The 24174-nt window shown below is 37.1% G+C and overlaps 1 protein-coding gene across 4 annotated transcripts in view; it reads left to right on the top strand.

Moving 5' to 3' along the window:
* The window catches only part of LOC150100781 (GRB10-interacting GYF protein 2-like), a 525021-nt gene that overhangs the window by 404973 nt on the left and 95874 nt on the right, over positions 1-24174 (top strand). For 3 of the 4 annotated variants that reach the window (XM_090401529.1, XM_090401530.1, XM_090401531.1), the window contains exon 23: positions 10513-10598. In XM_090401529.1, coding sequence (XP_090257655.1) covers positions 10513-10598 — 86 coding nt within the window. The remainder of the gene's footprint in view (positions 1-10512; positions 10599-24174) is intronic. The other variant, XM_090401532.1, reaches the window with a different exon arrangement.

Raw genomic sequence — 24174 nt, 5'->3', positions numbered from 1 at the left:
GTGTGAGACAATGATGTACATTATCCCCTCTTATTCATTATCTATATGGATCACATTATGAAGGAAAGTGGTATTAAACGTGATATCAGAATTGGAGATGTTAATGTCATCTCTTTGCTTTATGCGGACGATGTTATACTTCTGAATAAATCCGCTACAAGTTTGCAAGATTCCCTGACTAAATTGAATAACTGTTGTAGTAGATATTGTATGAAGGTCAGCATTAAAAAGACAATGAAAATAGGTAGAATTGTTGAAATGTCAACTGTGTTATGAATGGAGAACCTGTGGAACAAGTAAAACATTTCAGCTACTTTGGCATGATTTTTACTGAAGATGGTTAATTAAATATGGAAATGAACAGCAGAATCAACAAAGCTGGTATGGTAGGAGGTCAAGTGAATAAATTCATATGGAATAAGAGAGAAATTAGTCGGAACACTAAATTAGCTGTATACAAGACAGTGTTCAAACCAGTTTTAACCTACGTATCTGAGAGCTGGGTCAGAAGTAAAACACTTGACCAAAGACTAGAGACCACAGATATGAGAGTCCTGAGAAAGATTAGAGGCATGAACAGATGGCATCAATGGCAATATCATATTAAAAATGAGGATATTAGGAAAGAACTTGACATTGTCGGCATCCAGGAGTGCGTTAGCAGAGCTAATCTCAGATGGTATGGTCACTTAAACAGAATGGGCGAGGAGAGATTAGCAAAACAAGGGTTCTCTGCCAGGTTGGCAGGAAAACGACCCAGGAAGACTAAGATATAGGTAGATTGATATGGTGCAATGTGCCTTGGAAGAAATATAAGATCTGATAATGATAATATTGGAGTCTTGACAAGTAATAGACTGATGTGGAGAAAAATTTTAGATAGGAAGTTTGTAACAATGTAAATTTTTCATGTAGTACTATCATATCCTGTACACCACTTGAGCGTAGATGTCAGGAATTTGATGATGATGACTATCCATCATTCATATTTTAATCGACTATCTTCATTTAACCAATGACTGTCGTTATTATTTTAGTAACTTTCATAATTGGTCTGAGCTCTATACGCTCAGGCAGAATTAATCAGACTAATCTACTGTCACTTTGGTGTTAAATTTTTACAGAACATTAATATTTACCATCTCATATAAATTATATACTTATTATATGTATTATTTTTGGGAAAATTCCCATGTTACTCCTCTTAAAAACTACTATTGTGCCTGCTTTCATTTAGGAGTGCCCCTTTTTTTAATGTCATTGGCTTTTTACTCAAGAATTCTTAGGGCATTATAGATGTATTTTAGAGATAAATATATGCGGAGTAATAGAGGAAGAAAATTCGCACATACCTTTTTTTGGATGTTGTAGGCTGTCTTCTTTCTGCGATGTTTATACTTCTGCTGTTAGGGTGTGAAAAGGGAAGGGGGTTTTGGGAAAAATGGGGGATTTGAGGCAGTGTGTGAGAATTAATTTGAAAAAACCCAGGTTTTTTTATATAACATATACATATAGTATTATTTTTAAGGGCACTTTTTGGCAGGGGGGGGATGAAAGAGGAGGCTGAAAATAGATTTTGAGGAAGGGGGGGAAGGGTTTATGGGTAAAAGGGGGCTAGGGATAGGGTTGACAGGGTGCGAGCTGTTATGACCGTGCATCGTTATCGGAAACTCATGGGGGAAGTGGATGCTATGTCATGTCATTTGGTGTTTCTGCCTTTGAAGTGCTTGTGTTATCATCGATTGGTCGGAGTTGTGACATAATTTTTGTTATGGTGCTTCCAACACTCAGAGATAATGTAGGGTTGGTGGACATTGAGTTTTCGTCACATTTTATGGCTATCATTTCCGATATTCTAAGCATTGTTTCGTTATCTTGTCTGTCTATTATTACTGCCTTGTTGATTTGTGGGGTATGTTTCTGTTCAAGGATGTAACTGCTATCTCTGTTTTCCCTTTTATTTTGTATTCTATTTTTCTTTTTGATGTTGCATTTTTTAGTGTTTCAATGTTCTGGAATAGGGATGTTAGAGTCACAGAAGTGTTCTTGTAGTCTTTCCCATAAAGACCTGATAGTAGAACCTGTGTAGGTGATATCAGTTTTTTTTTGGCAAGGAAATTTGTAGATTATGTTGTGGTGTTCTAATATTTCTTTGTGTGTGTGAGATTTAATGGGTTTTAGAAGTGTTGCCAATTTTTGGTCTGTGGTGAATACCAGCTTCTAGTCAGTATGTTTTAAAATGTATTTGTAGGCTTTGTATCTGTTCTGGATGTATTGCAGTTTGATAACTTTTTTGTGTTGGGAAGTTTGTTTTCGTTGTTGGGTTGTGTTGACTGGTTTTTACTGTCCTGTTTGTGTAATTTATTAGTTGCGTAGGATAGTTGAGATTTTTAAAAATTTGTGTTAATTTCTTTATTTCTGTGTTGAGATAATTACAATTAGTTGAAAACTTTTAAGCATTTATAAATTGGGATAGGATGACCGATTTTTTAACTCAATATGGATGGTATAAATTGAAATGGAGGTAGTTTCCGATGCAGGGGTTTGTGGTATATTTTCGTGGCTATTTTGTTGTTTGTTCTGATTAATGTCAGGTTTAAGAAATTGATGGATTTGTTCTGTTTGGTTTCTATGGTGAATTTTAGTCTGTTGCTGTAATTGTTAAGGAATGCTTGTAAGGTGGGGATGTGTGTTGGTTCTCCATTCCATAGAATATGGTCCACATATCTGCCATAAAAGGTGATGTTGGGGGAGGGGGGTGATTCTATGGGTACTAGGAACAATTCCGCTAGTTGTTCGCTGATGTTTTGGCCCATATGGAGTCTGAAAATTTGAATATACATGCTGTTGTTGAACTTAAAGAAGTTAGCTGATATTATTAGTTTGATTAAGTTTATGATATCACTAGGTGGTAATTTTGTATGAGGGTGCAGGGTGTGGTCTTCTGTGAGTAGTGTATGTACAATGTCTAATGTTCTGGGGACCTCCACGTTTGTGTAAAAAAGGGGCATTCCAAAATGTTTAACTTATTTCTGTTTTTATATATGGATTTTACAAATGTGCATGTGCGCACATACACACACACGCATGCCACTTATTTATTACATGTATTCTGGTGTAAAATGACTATAGATGTCCTTGTGCTATTAACCACCATACTGGCCTGAATGTGTACATACGGGAGGTGGTCTGAAAGTTCTCGATCATAGATGGCAACACTATGTGCACAATTTTTTTTTTCTAAGTTGGTACACCTGTCATAAGCATCGATATGAAATTGCTAGTCATTCTATCAAGTAGTGTTTTTTATACAGCTGTCTGAAGCAAAAGTGTTGTCTGTATCCCTTGAAATGGATAAAATTGAGTATCGTGCAGTTATAAAATTCTTTGTAAAAGAAGGTTTAACTCCAAAAGAGATTCATTCGAAGTTCATAAAAGTTTATGGGCACTCTTCTCTTTCGTTTTCAACAATTAAGAAATGGGCTACCCAGTTTAAACGTGGCTGTACCAGCCTTGAAGATGATTCACGTTAAGGACGTCCAAAAAGTGTAACAACACCAGAAATCATTGATCAAGTGCACGATATTGTATTGGATGACCGGCGAGTCAAAGTGCGTAAAATTGCTGAGACTATAGGCATTTCAAAACAATGTGTAGGATATGTTTTTCATGAAGAATTGCAAATGAAAAAGCTTTGCACAAGATGGGTGCCATGCTTGCTCACAGCAGATCAAAAACACACTCGCATGAAAATCTCTGAACAGTGCTTGGAGCATTGTAACAAGAATAAAACTGATTTTGTGCATTGATTTATTACTATGGATGAGACTTGGATTCACTATCACCTACCAGAATCCAAACAGCAGTCAAAACAGTGGACAGAAGCTGGTTGTTCAGCATCAAAGAAGACAGTCGGTTCCATCAGCAGGTAAGGTCATGGCATCGGTTTTTTGGGATGCTAAAGGCATTTTGTTTATTAATTATCTTGATGAGGGTAAAACAATAACCAGGAAATATTATTCTGATCTTTTAACCAGACTAGACGAAAAAATTTGTGAGAAAAGACCCGGTTTACAGAAAAAAATCATCTTTCATCAGGACAATGCACCTGCCCACAAAGATGCTTTGGCAATGGGAAAATTAAGGAACCTGCACTATGAATTGTTGGAACATCTACTCTATTCCCCAGGTTTGGCTCCCACTGACTTCTATCTCTTCTCAAAAGTAAAACTCTTCCTTGCTGGTCAGCGTTTTTCTTCGAATCAAGGGGTGATTGTAGCTGTAGAGGAGCATTTTGTTGATCTTACTGAAAACCACTACATATTTGGCAGTCTGTTTCGTCCCTCATATAGCCAATTGCAAGATAAGCACCATAAAGCATGCACCCTATCTTCTATCTCATGAGGTGTTGATAGGTGTTCTTTTCTGTGATTGTATTGTGCACTGATTTGATTGAAACTTGATTATGGATTCCATGTCTATGCTTCTACCATAAAGAAGTCCACGATGGCTAGATCCTGTTCACCATCAAGCCATAAGAATTGCTACAGGAACAGAACATTTTAAACTTCACCATTTCCTAGTCTACATGTTGAGGCAAATGAACCAGCTTTATTCCTTTGACATAAACAGCTGTCTGTTATATGCTACAAAAATGAAATTCATTCCAGACCATCCTGTGTGGCCAAATGTTTTCGTCCATAATGGCAGAATATTTAGTGGCCTTTGTGCTACGTTGTCTACCCCAGCATCTAGACCTAGTAAGGGCACTTCTTTTCACAAACCAAGAGGTTGCAAGTTAGTTTAATGACTGTTGTACAGATTTTCCCACCATGGACAAAAAATATTTGGCCGCATGGAATAAATATTTTCCCATATGTAGCCTGCAAAAAGAAAAACTACGTTGCCTACCAGCAGTTCTTTCCAGCTCATACAATCGAATACTCTGATTTTGTGCCTATTTATCCTGGTGGTTCAGTGTTCCTGGTGGGAACCCACTATAATGTAACAACAACTTTACTGCTGAGCTATATATGATACAGCTTGCATTCAGATACATAAGATTGCATTACTACCAAAGGTCTGCAAGGTTTTCAGATTCACAAAGTTCTGTATAGGCAGTAAGATGTCTAGAGAGAGCACCGTATGTTTCTGTGCAGAAACATCAGGGCTCTCTTGAATCAACATATCCTCTATCAGTAATGGAAGGTTATAATTGGATATACATCTCTGTTGGTGTACATCCAAACCACATTGGGATTAAGCAGAATGAGACTGCAGATACTGCAGCTAGGTCATCTTCTTTCTCAGGCTTGCACCATCCCTGTCCCATACACTGATTTCATTCAGATCATAAAATGTCCTTTTATTCTAGTGGCAATCATCATTGAATAACTCAATAAAAAGTATTTTAAAATTAAGCCTGGAATTAGGTTGTTGTAGTCTAGTCTATGCTGCAGTTATAAAGAAATTCTTGTTTGCCTCTTATGTGCCAATGAGTGAGTTGTATGATACTGGGCTAACCATCATTCATATTTCAATCCACTGCTCTTGTTTTGCCCAATCATTAAATTAGTCACTTTCATAATCTGAGTCCTGCACACTTTGGCATATTTTGTCAGAAACAAATGTGATCTTGGTTTTTAAATTTTTACAGAGGTGTGTACCAACATAAATTATGTATGTACCAGTTTTATTTGTTTATTCTTTTAAATTGTATACATTATTTTATTAATTTTTTTCCTTCTATACTCTTTTTTACACCTGTATTCCACAAATTTTTTCTGCCCTTCTTTTATCTATTTATTACTTTGTATACTGCTAAGACATGTTGCATTTGTTTTTATATACAGATTTTTTACATCTATTTATTACTTTATTTATAATTACTTGTTTATTATATTGTGTACTGGTTACTGATGTAGCATGACTATAGCTGTCCTTGTACTATGGCACCAAAAACAAACAAACATCAATAAATTTAATCATCTTAAACTTAGTGTTTAATGTAATAGGTTTACTAGTCTCTTTACTGGAAGCAACAGTTCTCTTACTTTGATTTTTATTTGCCATTATTATTAATAATAAGTTAACAGCTTGTAATTCACAGAAAACACAGATGCAGAGAGCAATGTCATAAGGAATTAGCTCACAAAATCTGAGCATCTGTTGATTCATGCAGTGTAATGTCACTAAAATCATATGAGTGAATTCACTATTGTATTAGTGGATTGTCATAATACAAAATGTCATATGCTGTGGCACTACTGTTAAATTACATTGCAGCACTCTTGGACCAAGTGCACTAGTCTAAGAAGAGATTACGTTCAAAAAAATTAATTCAAATTAATCTGTAGTTTGTTTCTATTTCAAGCCATGAACTGTTCAATTCCTCATATATTTGGTCTTATGCATATTGTTAAAGTACAGCAATTTTCAGTAGTTGAAGGATGAGAGATGAGTTCATCATCATCATCATCAAATTCCTGCCATGTACCCACACGGGGTGTACAGGATATGATAGTACTACATGAAAAAATTATATCATTACTAACTTCCTATCTACAATTTTTGTCCAAATCAGTCTGTTACTTGTCAAGACTCTGACATTATCAGATCTTATATTTCTATCGTCTAAGGCACTTTGTACCGTATCAATCCACCTATATCTTGGTCTTCCTCTGGGTCGTTTTCCTGCCAACCTGGCAGAGAACACTTGTTTTGCTAATCTTTCCTCTCCCATTCTATTTAAGTGACCATACCACCTGAGATTAGCTCTGTTAACGCATTCCTGGATGCAGCCAATGTCAAGTTCTTTCCTAATATCCTCGTTTTTAATATGATATTGCCATTGATGCCATCTGTTCACGCCTATAATCTTTCTCAGGACTCTCATATCTGCGGTCTCTAGTCTTTGGTCAAGTGTTTTACTTCTGACCCAGCTCTCAGATCCATAAGTTAAAACTGGTTTGAACACTGTCCTGTATACAGCTAATTTAGTGTTCCGACTAATTTCTCTCTTATTCCATATGAATTTATTCAATTGACTTCCCACCATACCAGCTTTGCTGATTCTGTTGTCTATTTCTATATTTAATTTACCATCTTCAGTAAAAATCGTGCCTAAGTAGCTGAAATGTTTTACTTGTTCCACAGGTTCTCCATTCACAACACAGTTGAAATTTTCAATGATTCTGCCTATTTTCATTGTCTTTGTCTTTTTATTGCTGACCTTCATACCATATCTATTACAACAGCTATTCAATTTAGTCAGAGAATCTTGCAGACTTGTAGCGGATTTATTTAGAAGTATAACATCATCCACATAAAGCAAAGAGCTGACATTAACAACTCCAATTTTGATATCATGTTTAATACCACTTTCCTTCATAATGTGATCCATATAGATAATGAATAACAGAGGGGATAATGTACATCCTTGTCTCACACCAGATTTAACATTAAACCATCTTCCTGTACTTCCTTCAATTCTAACTGCCGACTTACAACCCAAATAAAGACTAAGTATTGCTTGATATAATGCCCCATTGACACCATATAACTGCAGCGTATTGAATAGCTTCTCTCTTGGCACCTTATCATATGCCTTTTCCAAATTGACAAAACTTAAATACAGATCTTTGTTATATTCCCATGCTTATTCGACTATTTTTCGTAAAGTGAAAATCTGATCCTGACAGCCTCTATTTGGCCTGAATCCAGCTTGTTCTTCACCAAGCTTTTCTTCCACAATTCTTCTCAACCGTTTCTCAAGTATACTTGCATAGATCTTGCCAGGAACACTCAGTAGGGAAATACCTCTGTAATTCTCACATTCAGTTTTATTTCCCTTTTTATATATGGGTACTATGAGAGCTCTACTCCAATCATCGGGAATTCGTCCCTCTGTCCAGGCTTTCTGAACTATGCAGTGCAGCCACTGTAAGACTCTTATACCACCTACTTCAGCATTTCTGGTCGAATATCGTCTACTCCTGCTGCCTTTCCACATTTCAAGCCTTTGATGGCTTTTTCTACTTCAAGTATGGATATGTATTCCTGACCACATGTCTGCTCAGTGTTTTTTACCACTGTGCTGTCATCACTGCTTGTTTCATTTAGCAGTTTTTCAAAGTAATTACTCCATACTTCAAGGATATCTTTTTCTCCAGTTTTCATGTCACCTTTTTCATCTCTAACTTCTTTTACAGCACTCTTTCCTCCATTCCTAAGCTTCTTCAACAACCTCCAGAATATTTTGCCACCTTCTTGATATTTATTTTCTATATTCTTGCCAAAGACCTCCCATGACTTTTGTTTAGCTAGTTTTACACAGTGTTTAGCATTCTTGCATTTGTTTCTATATTCTCTAAGAGCAAAAGCTGACTTATTTGACAGGAACTTTTGATATGCTTTCTTCTTTTCCTTCACTGCCTCTTTAACTTCCTGTGTCCACCAAGGAGTTCTGATTTTTTTATCCTTGCAGACAACCTCACCACATGCCTCTCTGGCAGAATCAATCAATGTTTTCTTCAGAGTTTGCCACTGAATATCCAAGGTTTGATTTCTGTTCTCAAACTCTTTCATTTTTTCTTCAATAATCTTTGTGTATTTTAGTCTACAGTTCACATCTGAGAGCTGCTCAACTTTTATTCGCTTTAAAACTTTCTTACATGTTATTCTTTTCAATATGAAATTCAATTTTATCCTGCTCAAGACTAAATAGTGATCACTTCCAATTTCAAATCCTCTGTACACTCTGGTGTCCTGCACCAGGGAGAAAATATCACTATCAACAATAACATAGTCAATGAGACTGTTCTTATTCCTAGCCTCTTCTCTCCATGTGAATTTGTGCACATTTTTATGTTGGAACATGGTGTTAGTAATAACCAGTCCATGTCCTGAGCAGAAATCCAACAGAAATTTGCCATTATTATTAGCTTTGCTCTTTTCTCCAAATTTTCCCAAAAGAGATGAGTTGATGAGAGAAATTTTGCTGTAATTGGACACATTTCTGTTAGAAAATTATTTGAAATAATCCATCTAGTTTGATGCAATTTAATAAAATTTTATAGAAGAGATCCCTCTTCTTAAAATTTGTCGTTGCCATTTGAACTACTTTATTAACAAATTAGATAAAACAGAGTTATGTCAATAGCAGAGTATATATACAAAAAATTGCTCAAAGTTTTAATAATCAATGGTGTTACTATTCAAGAATGCTCTTACAAAATGTACTGTTTTTATGGTTGTCTACAATGATTGCCTTACTTATTTGAAAGTCTGTTAGACATATCTAACAAGTCGATATTGACCTTATGGGTGAAGTGTTTCTGCTTCACCTGGGATTCCATGTGCACTGCACCTCTTGTATTGAAATATACTCATGTTTAAGCTTATTTTATATACGAGGTGGTATCAAAATATTTCGAGACTAGATTTGTAACACGCCAACAGATGGCAGCACAAGGCTGCACGCACAGTCACAGGGAGCACCTACCTTCATAAGTCAGTATGCCAAAAGATATCATCCTGTGTACATCGGGAGCTGTGCAACTGATGCTATTCTGACCACCTGCATCACCACATCTGCGATTTTATCATGGACAGCAAGTTAGAACAAAGAGCAAATGTGAAATTCACGTTTGACAAAACATGAAATTCGAGGATCATCACTGGTGACGAAACTTGGGTGTATAGGTACGACCCTGAGATGAAGCAACAGTCTTCACAGTGGAAGAGCCCATCATCTCCACAACCGAAAAAGGAGAGGCAGGTTTGCATTTCGACCAAGTGCATGCTCATCATCTTTTTCAACATTCACGGTATTGTGCATCGAGAATTCGTCCTCAGGGACCAGACCGTCAATAGCGAGTTCTACTGCCAGGTTTTAAGGCATTTGAGGGAGGGCATTCGGCGAAAGCTACCAGATCTGTGGCGGGCGAAAAATTGGATGCTCCACGACGACAATGCACCCTGTCACCTAGCTCTCCTCACACGTGAGTTTCTCACCAGAAACAACATGATCTCACTTCTGCACCCATCCTACTCAGATTTGGTTTCTGAAGATGAAGATTCAGCTCAAAGGTCACCATTGCGGAAATCCAGCACGAATCGCAGAAGATTCTTGACATGCTCCGAAAAGAAGACTTCCAGGACACATTCCAGAAGTGGCAAGAATGCTGGTAGTGCTGTATTGATATGCAAGGGGACTGTTTTGAAGGTGACAGTGTGTAAACGTAGATAAATAAAGTAATTTCACGTAAACAGAGCTAGTCTCGAAACTTTTTGATGCCACCTCGTATACTCATGTTTAAGCTTATATTAGTTTTGATGTAACTCTTGAAATTCCTAAGATCAACTACAAAATTGTATTTTTAAATTAAAAATTAATAATACCAATCTTAATTGTCATCAGACTGTTTTCACATGTGAGTTTACTGGCACATATGTCATATCTTTACTCCTCTTCTGGCTGACTGTTGAATAATTAAAATTCATTTATTTCAGCAGTTGCGCAGGCATCAACAACTTTTACAGCAACAAGCCTTAAGGCAAGCTCAGCAGAACAGAAGTTCCCTTACTTGGGCACAAAGGTGCGAAAATCTTTCCTTTCTCTTACACTGTGTTAACATAGCATGCATATTATGCATAGTGTATATTTTAATAATCTCTTTAACATTTTATTCAATGATTACTCTGCAGATATTTATCATTTTAGATGCATTTTGAAGAATTCACAAGCACCTATAAGATTCATTTTTCTGACCATCCATCCATTATATGAAAATTATTCTGGAACTCTGACCAAGTACATTTTACTCATGTGGTTGTTAGACTTGTTATTCAGCTGGAAACATCCATTGGAGATGCTTCCCTTAATCATCTGGAATCAGTTTTATCTGATGTGGAAAGAGTATGTCACACAGTTTAGTGATTCAGCATACTGAAAGACCTATGCAACTTGGTCTTATTAGTGGGAATCTCCCTCTTTTTATTGAAAACACTCTGACCAAACATTTCAATTCTATTGGAATCATTCTCTTCCCTCCCATGGGGCCTGTTCGTGATGGAGGGGGACCTCCCAGTAAAGATTCTGGCCCTTTTCATTCTTACTCTTTTTCTTTGCTCTACTTCTCTTGAGTCTTACTATCCTTTCTTACAGACTGGAATCTAACATCTTGCCATTCCGTTTGCTGTGCAGTGCAACTTGTGGGCATCTGGAAAGGGGATCCTGGTAGTCTTGCACTACATTAACCTCTGCTTTGGCAAGATAGGTAGTCATGGCTTAGCTCCATCATATCTGTCCTGAGATAATCTTATACTAAGAAGATGGTAGTTAAATGGTCAACAGCGACTCAAACTCTTATATCTATTTGACTCTCTGATAATTGCATTTTACCTGAACATTATGATTGTGATTGCTTCTCTGTAGAGTGCATTAATCACACACTCTATTATCTCACTCCAGAAACAACTCCAAAAACGGTCTAAAATTCAGCGAGTTATCAAAAAAATTATAGCAAGGATATCACTTGAGAATAAATCATCAGACACCACCACAGAAAAAACTGGATACTTTACTATCCACTGAAAGTAAATTAAACTTCCCAAATGACTTACCATTTGAAACTGGGAGAAAAGAGATGGTATTAAATGGGGATTCAATGATAAGAGGTATAATTAATGAGAAAGTGACGAAAGCATCCCATGTTTCCCAGGTATAAAGATAAAGCATGTTATTGACGCTGTAATTATGCAGAGAAACAAAAGAGTTATTTGTACTGACTGGCACAAATGATTTGAAAGGTGGGAAATATGCAATGGGAGAAGATATGAAAGAGTTGTTAGTGGAAGCAAAAATTGGAAGAGTAAGCAAGTAAAGAATGTGAGTCTGCTACCTCAGTATGATAGAACAGAACTGAGAAGGGTCAATGAGAAGATTATGCAGGAGGAATTGTGTGCTGTTTATTGATGGATGGAGTGAATTTGGATGGACAAAAGAACTTATACATGCCTGACAGACTACATTTAAATGGTTTTGAAGTTAGATGTTTGAACACAGCGTTGTTTAGTCAGAGTGCAATAGTGCAAAACTAGAGATAATTGGGAGGATAAAATCAGCATGTGTCTGGTAAATGAGCATTTGATGACGAGCAATACCGAATGGAATTTCACGTGTTTCCAATTTGAATGGGTTGGTAATAACGTTACACAAGGGTAACTATGGGTACAAGGGGATGTTGAAATGCATGTACACGAATGCAAGAAGTATCAGGAATAAGAGTGAGGAGTTTTTGGCATTGGTCAGCTCGACTTGGCCCAATATTATAGGCATCAGTGAGATCTGGTTGACTGAAATTGATATAGTTACAGGGGTAGAATGTAAAGAGTATTGTATTTTCAGGGAGGATAGATGGAACAGGAGACAGGTGGGGGGGTATTGCTGATGATAGTCACAGAATTACAGCCAACAAAATTAGAAGTTAAAGAGGATTTTAGATCTGTGAGAGAGAGAGAGGTGGTTCATTTGAGGCTGTCTGGTGTGAAGCAGAGGCAGGTAGAACAAAATACATTGTTGGGTGCGGTTAAAGACCAGAAAAATGTAGATGCCATGTATCAGCAGATTAGCACAACAAGTGTAGGCCAAACAATTATTATGGAGGACATCGACTGGAGGGAGAAAAGAGGGCATGGCAAGATGGAAGTGAGATTTATACAGTTTCTAAGGGATAATTACATGAAGCAACATGTTATAGAGGAGACAAGGGATTTGAGGGTGTTGGATCTGATAATAGCATCAGAAGATGTACCCATAACCAAGGTAGACATCTGCCTCCAATTGGGGAAAGTGACTGTGCGGTATTGTTCTGAGAAGTTGCCAGAAATGAGGAGTTCTCTGTCAAGAAGGGGATTTATGTTAAACTATAAGGCAGGTGATTATGAGAGAGACTCAGGAGTCATTTTTGAACAGTGCTGTTTCTCGAGAAGCTCCAAGGAAAGAATGTCAGTAGTTCATGGCAAGTGGTCAGAGATTGCGTGAGAGTAGCAGTATCAGACTACATACCCAAAGTCAGGAGGATAATTACATGAAGGTTAATTACATGAGGATAAACCAGGTTTGGAATTAAGTGAATGAGTAACGTTAGGCATTTTCTAAGTCCACAAAAGCATCTATTTGCGGAAAGAATACGTCTTTGAATCTCAGTACTAATATCATTTTTACAATTAACTTCTGATCCCAAGTATATAAAACTATGTACAATTTCAAATTTATAGGAACCAATTTCAATTTGAGAAGGATTATTAGCACAAATCTTTCTAGGTACTTGCATATACTTTGTGTTTTCTTGGTTAATCTGCAAATTTGTCTTCTTTGCTGCCTTTTCTAAACTGATAAAGTTTCTTCCATTGCTTTTTGTGTCCTTCCTATAATATCGATATTGTCTACATGTGCCATAATTTGTACTGAATTGTAGAAAATAGTTTCCCTTGTATTAATGCCAGCATCTCTGAAAACCTTTTCAAGTACTGTGTTAAACAGTAAACAAGCTAAGCCATCCCCTTGTCAAACACCATTTTTATATATATTAGATCAAATAACATCTGAATTTTGATCTGACAACGAGTATTTCTCATTGTAACTTTAACTAAAGCAGTCAGCTTTTGTGGAATCTGTAGTTCCTTCATTACAATAAGTAAGGCTAAGCCATCCCCTTGTCAAACACCATTTTTATATATATTGGATCAAATAACATCTTCTGAATTTTGATCTGACAACGAGTATTTCTCATTGTAACTTTAACTAAATCAGTAAGTTTTTGTGGAATCTGTAGTTCCTTCATTACAATAAGTAAGTTAAATCTATCTATGCTATTATATTTGGCTCTAAAATCTATGAAAAGGTGGTGTGTTTCAGGTCCAAATTCATTACAAGTAATTGCTATATATTAAAAATCTGATCATTTGTAGATCTTCTTTGATGGAACACACACTGATAATTGCCAATAACATTCTTTTACATGGTATGAGGCAACATTTTGCCTCTGGGTTTGACATGCAGTGCAACCCATGAAGTTCTGGAAAAATGAAATCTCGTTGGTGTGTGTGTGCATGCATCTACTTAGTCTTCTGCTTTAGCAAGATGAGCACTCGTAGACAGCTCATTCATAATTAGTTAGCTGATGGACTCACCTGCATGGGTCAGCTACATTGCAGTGAATTTCCCATGGTCTTGGACAAGGCATAAGATTTCCTGCTATGGTGGTTAAGAAGCTTTGGCACTGAATTTACTTGTGTGTGTGTGTGTGTGTCTTGTTTATTCGTTAATGACATAAAACATTAATATCTATTGTTTATATAACTGCAATTAGCCCTGCAAAGAACAGGGTTAATAATAATGGTAAGTGCCTGCTGGATTTCTGTTCAGAACATGAACTGCTAACACCATGTTCCAACATAAAAACGTGGAAAATTCACATAGAGCAGATGCAAGAAATAAGAGAAGGCTCATTTACAATCTTAGCTCTTTACTTGATGCGGTGATGTTATACTTCTGAATAAATCCAGTACAAGTTTGTAAGATTCCCTGACTAAATTCAATAACTGTTGTAGTAGATTTGTTATGAAGATCAGCAATAATTAAATAGGCAAAAAAAAAAATAGGCAGAAGCATTGAAAATATCAACTGCATGGTGAATGGAGAACCTATAGAACAAGTCATTTCAGCTGCCTAGGCACAATTTTTAGTGAAGGTGGTAAATTAAATATACAGCAGAATCAACAAAGCTGGTGTGGTAGGAAGTCAACTGAATAAATTTATATTGAATAAGAGTGAAATATGTCAAAACAGTAAATTAGCTGTATGCTGTCTTGACAGTGTTCAAACCAATTTTAACTTATGGATCTGATAGCTGGGTTAGCATTAAAACACTTGACCAAAGACTAGAGACCACAGATATAATAGTCCTGAGAAAGATTAGGAGTGTGAACAGATGGCATCAGTGGCAATATCGTATTAAAAACGAGGATATTAAGAAATATCTTGACATTGCTAACACATTCCTGGATGCTACAATCAGAAGCCAAATCTTGGGCCTCAGATTTGATAATAAACTTATCTTCCTTCCTCATGTATAGCAGTTGTGAGATAAGTGCTGTAATGCAATGAACATCTTTTGCATCTTCCACCTCTTTTAGTGCTGACAGGTTTCATTGTTTCAATGGAACATGCATTGATCAGATCAAAACTTGTTTATGGATCCCACGTCTGTGTTTCTGGCAGAGAAAGTATTCTGAGATGGCTGGACCCTGTTTGCCATCAAGCCATCAGAATCTTAACTAGAGCATTTTAATGTTCACCTATCCCTAGTTTGTATGTTGAAGCAAACATGAACTAGCTTTGTTGCTTTGACATCAGCATCTGTCTCGAGAGCTTTTATTCCATCAGAAGAGTGAATAAAAGCTCTATTGCAAACTCTAGATATTATAGTAGACAATATAGCTCATATGCTAATTAAACACACTATAACCATAGCGTCACCATGCAGCTTTTTTTTGTGCAGGCTACACAAATTTTCTGCCCCTCCTGCTTCTATTAGTAGCTCTTTCAAGTGCATAGAAGATAATATTCTGATTTTGTGCCTATCTAGACAGACTCTTCAAAATCAGAGGACCTGGTAGGATCTTCTGCTGTCTTTCTAGACAGCATTATATTTGCACAGATCCCACATGATTGTAAAAACTTTTGCAGCTGAGGTGTATACGATAGAGCTTGGATTAATATACATCAGACTGCATTTCTACCAAAGGTGTATATCCAAACTCATAAAGTTCTCTTCAGGCAGTAAAAAGTCTAGAGCTATAGAAACATCCAGTGCTCTGACGAATGTAACAACACATTTGTTAGTTATGGAAGGTGCTCTTAGATGTGTGCTTCTGTTGCATTCTAAACTCATTTCTCAAGCATTCACCATCTACTTGTACCATACACTGATTACCAGCAGATTATCAGTTGCAAAGTTTTATCCCAATGGTAGTTATCTTGGAATATAGACTAATAAAGCTCTAACAAATTAAGCCTGAAATTAAATAATTGCCTCTTTTTTGGATTGCATCGAGCATTCGTAGGGAGGTTTTAGTCATTTTGGGCAGATTAGTGATTGATATAGCATTAGCAGTTGTACAAGAGAACAAGAAGTAGTGTCTTGAGGGGAAAAGAACAAAGCTTTTGGAGTTTGAAGAAAAAGCAATAGCTAAAATATGTTTGTGCAGACACTAGTGTAAGTCTGCCCAAGAAATAAATAGGTAAATCCAATTATAGGAATAGATTTCTCTTGAAGAGAAATCTAATACTGTTTCCCTTCATAAGAGAAATCTGATCTAGATATTTTCATGAATAAGGGTAAGTGAAGTGAGATCTTTCTTGTGAGAAATAAGATATGACTGTGTTGTGGTAGCATTAGGGTTCATGTTTACCCTCACCTCACTGAAGGCTCCTCCTCACTCCAGGCACCTGCATATAAACCACCACCACCATGTGTGAAAGCAGGATATCCCAGCTGCAGAGTTAAGCTCTACATCCTGAACCCTTTATCTGCTTTAAATGTCAGAAGTGTGGTTATTCTCAAAACTGCCTGTCGTGATTCTGTGCGCTCACTGTGGAAGTAAAGATCACAAGGATATGGACTATAAGAGCAAAATACCCTAATTTTGGGGGCGATCACCCAGTGTGCTGCTAAGCATCCCAAAGGTGGACAGATGAAAAGGAAAAAAAATAAACACTGAACAGAGCATTAAATACCATGCAACAAAGAAGAAGCAATATATCAGTAAAGTAGCAATGTTTTCAGGGTTAAACTCTCTTATCTGGAGAAGACAACTGTATTGAAAATGTCAGTAGGCATGTTGATATGTATGTCAATTCCACCTTGTCACAACTACAACATTCCTGAACAGTAGATCTACATGCTGTCTCTCGAAAACATATTTAAAGACAAAACTGATACAGGCTCAATAACATTCCAAAAATGGAAATTTTGGAATATTATTGAGCGAGCCTGTATCAGTTATCAAATATTATGGAATAATATTTCTATTAAATAAAAATCCACAAATTAAAAAATGATTTAACATGCACCACAAAGAATTATGCCTCCTGATCCATTAATAAATAGATATCTACAACAACAAGATAAACCAATTAATATACTTAGTGCCGTAGAGGGAGTTCAGTCTGAAGATATCTTTGATATTTTTTCTGATGAAGAAGAAATGATGGACACTGGCCATCCATAATTATCCAAAAAAAAAAAAAAAAATCCAAGGGCAATGAAAACAAGACCTCTCAACATTGGATGCCAGTAGACACTACCAAAATAATGGAAATATTTCTACAATAGAATTGCCATGGATTCTGCCAAAGCAACAACAGCAAGGGTCTTTTGCAGAAGTGTAAACCAGTGTACTTTTCCATGCAGGAAATATACCTGAAGCCAAGTTATGATCCAGTATTATGAAATGTAGCCATCATCCATTAGGACAGGAAATTTGTTATACCTGCCCACAGAAGAGTTGCCATCCCATGTGCAATCATACCCCCCCCCCATGTCACACTTAATACAAATATAGAGACAGTTACTATCTGACTCTGTCAGATCTCTTATAACAGTATGATTCATCTACATACCTCCTTCTGGATATCTCTCAGGATGACCTTGATGATGACATATTGCAATCCATCTACTTTACTTTTAATGGTGAATTTAATTGGACACAGCATTGTCAGGTAGTGTCTGAACTAATATCAGAATGAGTTCTTCTTGAGCATATAATTGACAACAAAAATCTCTCATTCTTGAATGCAGAAAGCAGCACTTTTCATATACTTACCTAAACATTCACTGTTATTGCCTTAACTCTCAGCTCAACCTCCCTTCCTCCCTCCTCCAACTGTTTGAATGGGAAATGATCATACTTAAATAAGCTGTTTAAGTATGATCATTTCCTCATGATCTCCACTTTTTTGCATGGGCAGTGTTTACAGTATCACAGATATTATGATGGACAATTCGAGTAAGCTGATTGGTTCACCTTCTCTTCCTTAGAGAATTTGATTTTGACACTCAGTTTATTGTAGTATTTCCACAAACTGCCATGATTTTAATTCCTAAAGCATTTAGTTGTTTCCACCTTTCACCACTTCACCACACTCTCGAAGTGTGGTGAAGTGCTGATTCCACATCAACTAAAGAAGCTTAGAAGAAATCTTGTAGCATTTGCTTTACACTTGCCCAAACACAGTGGGATGAACTGGAGTGTCAGGTGAGGTCAAGGGACATCTGCCCCCAGGATCTCATTACATGCCTACAGAAAGAATGGTCCAAAATTCCTATCAATCAATATCGTATACTTGTGGAAAGTATGTCTTATAAGATTGAAAGGAGGTACTGCATCTTATTAAGGTGAGTACCATGACTGTTTGTTCCACACACTATAGTGTCCATTAACTTCTTTTCAAGCACTGTGTATCTATCATGCCCCTCCTTCTATCCACTGAACTCTGCAAATTGCATTTTTCAACCTTTCTTTATACTCGACATTCTAGAGACCAGATACCACCTTGGTCAAACACCACTGTACCTTTCCAATATCTCATCCTTTTGAAAACTAGGCTGCAAAATCTATGCATATTGGTCCAAAATCTATGCATATTGGTCCATATGTGGCTTAATCAAAGCCACATATGGACCAATATGCATAGATTTGGCCTCACAATTTTAGCAATGCATCTTCTAAATTTGAAGTCATTTCCAAAATCACATCCAGAGCTCTTATTTCCTTTACCTCCTCCAGTATATCCCCACAAATTCTATACTTCATATTCCATCTTTGTTTTCTAAATTTTAATACCTTACACTTTGCAACTCTGAAGTGGTAACCCCACTTCTGTGCCAGTTCACTCAGTCTATTCAAGTCGTCTTGTAAAGAAGCCACAACATCTGCCCTACTCCTCATAGTTCTTCCCAACTTTCACATTTTAATCAACTGCCTTTGTTTCATTAATAAGCACTGTCACTATTTTAGTCATATTAGTAATCTGTTCAAGCCTATATACTGAAGTAAATTTTATCAGACTCGTCAAGTGTTATGTCTTTTTTTTTTTTTTTTTTTTAAATATTTATAAAGTATTAAGATTTTTCATCTTTTATAGATTATGTACATATTGCTTATATTAGTTTTATTAGTTCAGCTTAGATAGTTCCATGTTAGTTTCTACAGCAGGGTTTCCAGACAATGTACAAATAAATTAAAAAATACTAAAAAAATTGATGAAAATAGGGGAAAAAATCCTTAGTCTATCCACAGTACAAAATGCATTATAGGTTAGCAAACAACCTTTCATGTAACATAAAAAAAAAAAGATTTTAACACCTGTTTTTATTATTTTTTTATATTTACATATTTGTATACTGATATGCCTTAGTCCTTGCACCTCTAAACCCAAAACAACCTACCTCACTGAAGGATAGCTAAGCTTCACAGTTAGATCATTTACAATGGGCATTGATCAGAGATCTAATGATTGGAATTAGCAGATCTAATTGTCTGGTTCCCTTCATATTATTAAAGCTTTTCTCCTGCACTGCAAATGTTAGAATGGATGGATGGGGACAGAAACCGGAGTCTTGCTCTGAAGACCAAACGTCAGCAGCCACTTCATGACTCTAACAAGCATGATGGTTGTTCACTAGGTGATGATACCACCGAGGGGTCTACATTTCCTGGTGTTGGCATTTCCTGCAACTTAGGGAAGATATGTTTGAGATAGCAGTATTCACTTGGAAATTCCTAGTTCCATTTGTGAAAACAGGCTATATTATGAGAAAGTAAAGTTGGCTTTGCTGAAGAGACTATGTTTTGCATGCATTCCCAGCCATTAATATAGACAAAATACATAGAATGTACCTGTTTTGATTTGCCTCTATCTCTTATGGAGGATATTAATTATGGAGATATACATAGGAAGTAGAAGATAGTATCCATCAAAAAAAAAAAAAAAAAAAAAATCAATTTTTCTCTGTGAGTGGTGGTACAGTGTCTTAGATGTATGTAACAAATTGACATAATTCAGAGCATTGATATGATTTTAGCATCAGTGGTTGTGAGTGAGATGTCAACTCTACTTTGGTGCAAGTGTTTCATGTGATAATGATATACTTACCTGGGTGGTGGCAGTGGTGGTGAGTTTATGAGAGTTTCGTTGAATGAAGGATATATAATAGGTGGCTGTGCGCTTCGCAGCCATATGCCTGCGAAGGAGTGTCCTGGGTTCGATTCCCGTCAACGACATGAGGAGCTGAAGGATCTTCCTCAGCCATAGCCAAGTTAGCCGGTCTTTAGCGTGGACAGCAGGGTTTTTCCCCCAGTTTATCCTGGGGTTTTTCATCCCGCAAAGCATGCAAACCAGCCTTGAGAACTCAACACTACAGGACATAGGATACACTGGGGAGTAAGGCTGACCAACTTGTCCTGTGAACGGCTTGAGGTCCGATGATTAATTTACCCTCAATACCGCAAGGTAAAAGAGAGTAAAAGGAAGATGAGATGTTTTTAGAATAGGTGATTATTAAAAGCTCAAGAGGTAGCTATTAAGGTAACATGGGAGTGGGAAGGGGTCATGACTCCAGAATAAAACATTAATACACACAAGTAGAAATGACAGTTATTTTAAACACATTGATATTTCATCATTCTTCTTGGTTGACATCCTCAGATCAAGAGCAGCTTTTGTGTATATATATTAGGTTGGATTCAGTTAAAACATTTGCCACCCAGAGTATTAGCTGTTGAAAATGCATGTAACCAATGAGAAAAAGAATATACTTTCTGTAGAATGGTGATTATAAAAAAACTCAGGGAGCAGATAGAAAATAATATAGAATGAGAAATGTGGAATACTCTGGAAATATATAAGAAATATGACAAATGAGTAAAATTAATAGTAATTTAATAATACTATTTCATCATCCATTGATTTCTAGATTATATTGTGAGTGGTCATGTAATTTAGTGCTTGTGTAAAATTAGTGATTTTTATCTGTTTTGTTGTGTTTTATCCTCAGAAAATTATAGTGTATTTTCGTGTTTTTGGAGTATTGTTTTTATTGTGATATTGTCTGCATGGAACCAACGTGATGAAAAATAGCAGCAAAGATCACATCGTTCAGCAATTTGAATTTGCGGGATATCATTCAGTGCAGAGTATATGAAATGCATTCATCTAGAAAATTAAAGAATATGTGGAAGGAAATTGAAACTGGAGAGAGAGTACATATTAGGTTTTAAAAGCGAGAGTCTATTAAGTGGCAAGAATGCAAAAAATAATGCCAATGATCTGGGAAATTAAGTTATTAATGTTGAATGTGGGGCTGTGGAAATAGAGAAGAACAAAATGCATATTAATAAAGAACTAGCATGCTTAAGTGTTATCCTTCATAGGACAAAGCGTGAAATTGAAAAACTGCAGAAGTGGCAAGAGTTAAGCAGGGCTGAAAAGAGAAACAAGCAGGTGATCTGGAATAACAAAGACTGACCAAACAATCAAACAAAACAAGTTAAGGAGAAAATTATGTATGGAGATTAAGTGATCAGGGGAGTTCTTAAAAGTATGATAAAATCATGTTTCCGGGTGCAAAAATTCACGATATTAGCCACGTCATCCCAATGCAAAAAGGTAATTTGAAGGAAATCATTGTCTTGGTTGGTACAAATGATTTGAGAGGCGAGAAATAGACTATGAGGGAGAATGTAAAGGAGTTGTTAGAGGAGGCATAACTGAAGAGCGAGAAGGTGAAGATTGCAAGTCTCCTACCACACTATGATAGAGGCGAACTGAAGAGGAGGGCAGTAATATCCAATGAGTCTGTATGTAGGTTGTGCAAAAGGAATGATGTAGAATTTGTGGACCTATGGTCTCTGTTTGACGGAAAGAATCCTAATGGACTGCATCTAAATGGTTTTGGTGTTAGGTGCTGAAGAGTGCAAGCTTTGTTCACCAATCATGCTGAAGTGCAAATTCAGGGAAACATAACCAATTAGGGTGGAAGCAAGTGAGTTGTGTAAAGGCACCCCATGAAGCGAGTGAGTGTAAGAATGACCAAGTGAGGAATCTAGTGTCAAAAGCAAAAATATTGAATAGGTTAGTCAATTCAGAAAGTAAAGGTGGATGGAGGAAATAGAGGGATGTTGCCGTTTCTATATATTAATTCCAGAAGTATTAGGAACAAGATGGAGGAGTTTGGGGCATTGGTTAGTGCAACCTCACCAAAAGTTATAGGCATTATTAGGACTTGGCTAACAGCAGATGATGTAGTTACAGGTATTGAATGTGAAGGGTTTAGTATTTTCAGGAAAGATAGAATGGTGGTGATGGTGGGGGGGTTACTGCTGATGAAAGCAGATGAATTATAGCCAAAAAGAATAGGAGATAAATGGAAGGGTGGCTGTTCATTTGAAGCAGTCTGGTGTGAGATTAAAGCCAGTAAGACAAAATATACAGTTGGTTGTGGCTATAGGCCAGAGAGTTCCACACGTGATTTGGAAGATGTGCATCACCAAATTAGTACAATGAGTACAGGTCGAGTGATTATAAAGCAAATTGCTTTTGCAAAGGCCTTTGACAGAATACCACATGGAACTCTGTTACGCAAATTAGAACAAACGGAAATGGATATCACACATAGCGCACCGCAAGGTTCAGCTTTGGGACCATTACTCCTTAATTTTTACTTAAATGACATAGGAAATAACCTGAAAGGAAATATTCATTTTGATTAGCTATTACTCTACCTAATGATGTGAAATTAGGTAGAGTAATAGCTAATCAAAGTGAAATGAAGAGTGTGCACGGTGATTTACGTAGGCTGTCAGTATGGGCAAAAGTTAATGGATGTCAGTTTAATGTCGAGAAATGTAAAGTTATTCATTTTAGGATAAATAGATTACAGGTTGTTTATCACATTGATGGTACTGTGCTCCAGGAAATAGATGAAGCTAGAGATCTAGGGGTGGTGATAGACAGAGTTAGAAAGTTTAGAGGATATATTACTAAGGCAGCCCATAAGGTTTCTTGGCTGTTGAAGAACACATTAACAAGTAGAGATAAGGAAGTTGTCATTCCTCTTTATCTTCTTCTTCTTCTTTCATTATGCCTTATCCCATGTTAAACGGGGTAAGATCTTTAACCTTCCTCTTCCAAGTTCTCCGGTCCAGGGCATCCTTCGGACTCCATCCTTTCTCCCTAAGATCCTCTGTCACCTTATCCCTCCACCTGAGCTTGAGCCTGCCACTTTTCCTCCTTCCCTCCAACTCCATATACTCCAGTCGTTTACCAACATACTCCTCACCCTTTCTCTCTACATGTCCGAACCACCTCAGCCTACTTTCTTATATCTTCTTGCCAATTGGTCCCACCTTAACCATCCCTCTGATGTAGTCATTCCTTATCCTGTCCTTCTTTGTCACACCACTGATCCATCTCAACATCTGCATTTCTGCTACCTCCATCTTCCTCTCCTGTGCCTTTGTTATAGGCCACGTCTCTGCACCATGAAGTATCGCCGGCCTCACCACCATCTTATACAGCTTTCCTTTTCTCTTACAACTCCCTCTCTTGTCACACAGGACCCCACTCATCTTCCTCCAGTTCATCCAGCCGCATGTTATTCGGTGCTGTATTTCCTCATCCAGGTCACCATTCCTATCGACGACCGACCCAAGGTACTTGAATTTCTTCCCTGAAATTAACCTTTCACCCTGAAGTCGTATGATCATATCCTCGTCACTCCCCATTGACATATATTCAGTCTTCTCCTGGTTAATTTTCATGCCTCTCTCCTCCACTACCTTTCTCCACTCTTCCAGGGTATTTTCAAGCTTCTCTTGGGATGATTTGCATAGAACAACGTCGTCGGCAAACAGCATGCTCCATGGTGCCTCCTTCTTGACAACCCCACTACTACATCCATGACCAGGTCAAAGAGGTAGGGCTCAGAACTGACCCTTGGTGTAGCCCTACGACAATGGGGAACCCTTCTGTCATGCCGACACTAGACCTAACCTGAGTTTCTGTTTTCTCATACATCTCCTTCACCAACCTCATGTACTTCTCCG

This window comes from Typopeltis vanoorti, chromosome 12 (assembly GCF_054136105.1).
Source record: "Typopeltis vanoorti isolate ZY-2024b chromosome 12, IOZ_Tvanoo_1.0, whole genome shotgun sequence".
Taxonomy (NCBI): domain Eukaryota; kingdom Metazoa; phylum Arthropoda; class Arachnida; order Uropygi; family Thelyphonidae; genus Typopeltis; species Typopeltis vanoorti.
This window is presented reverse-complemented; position numbering and strand designations above follow the sequence as displayed.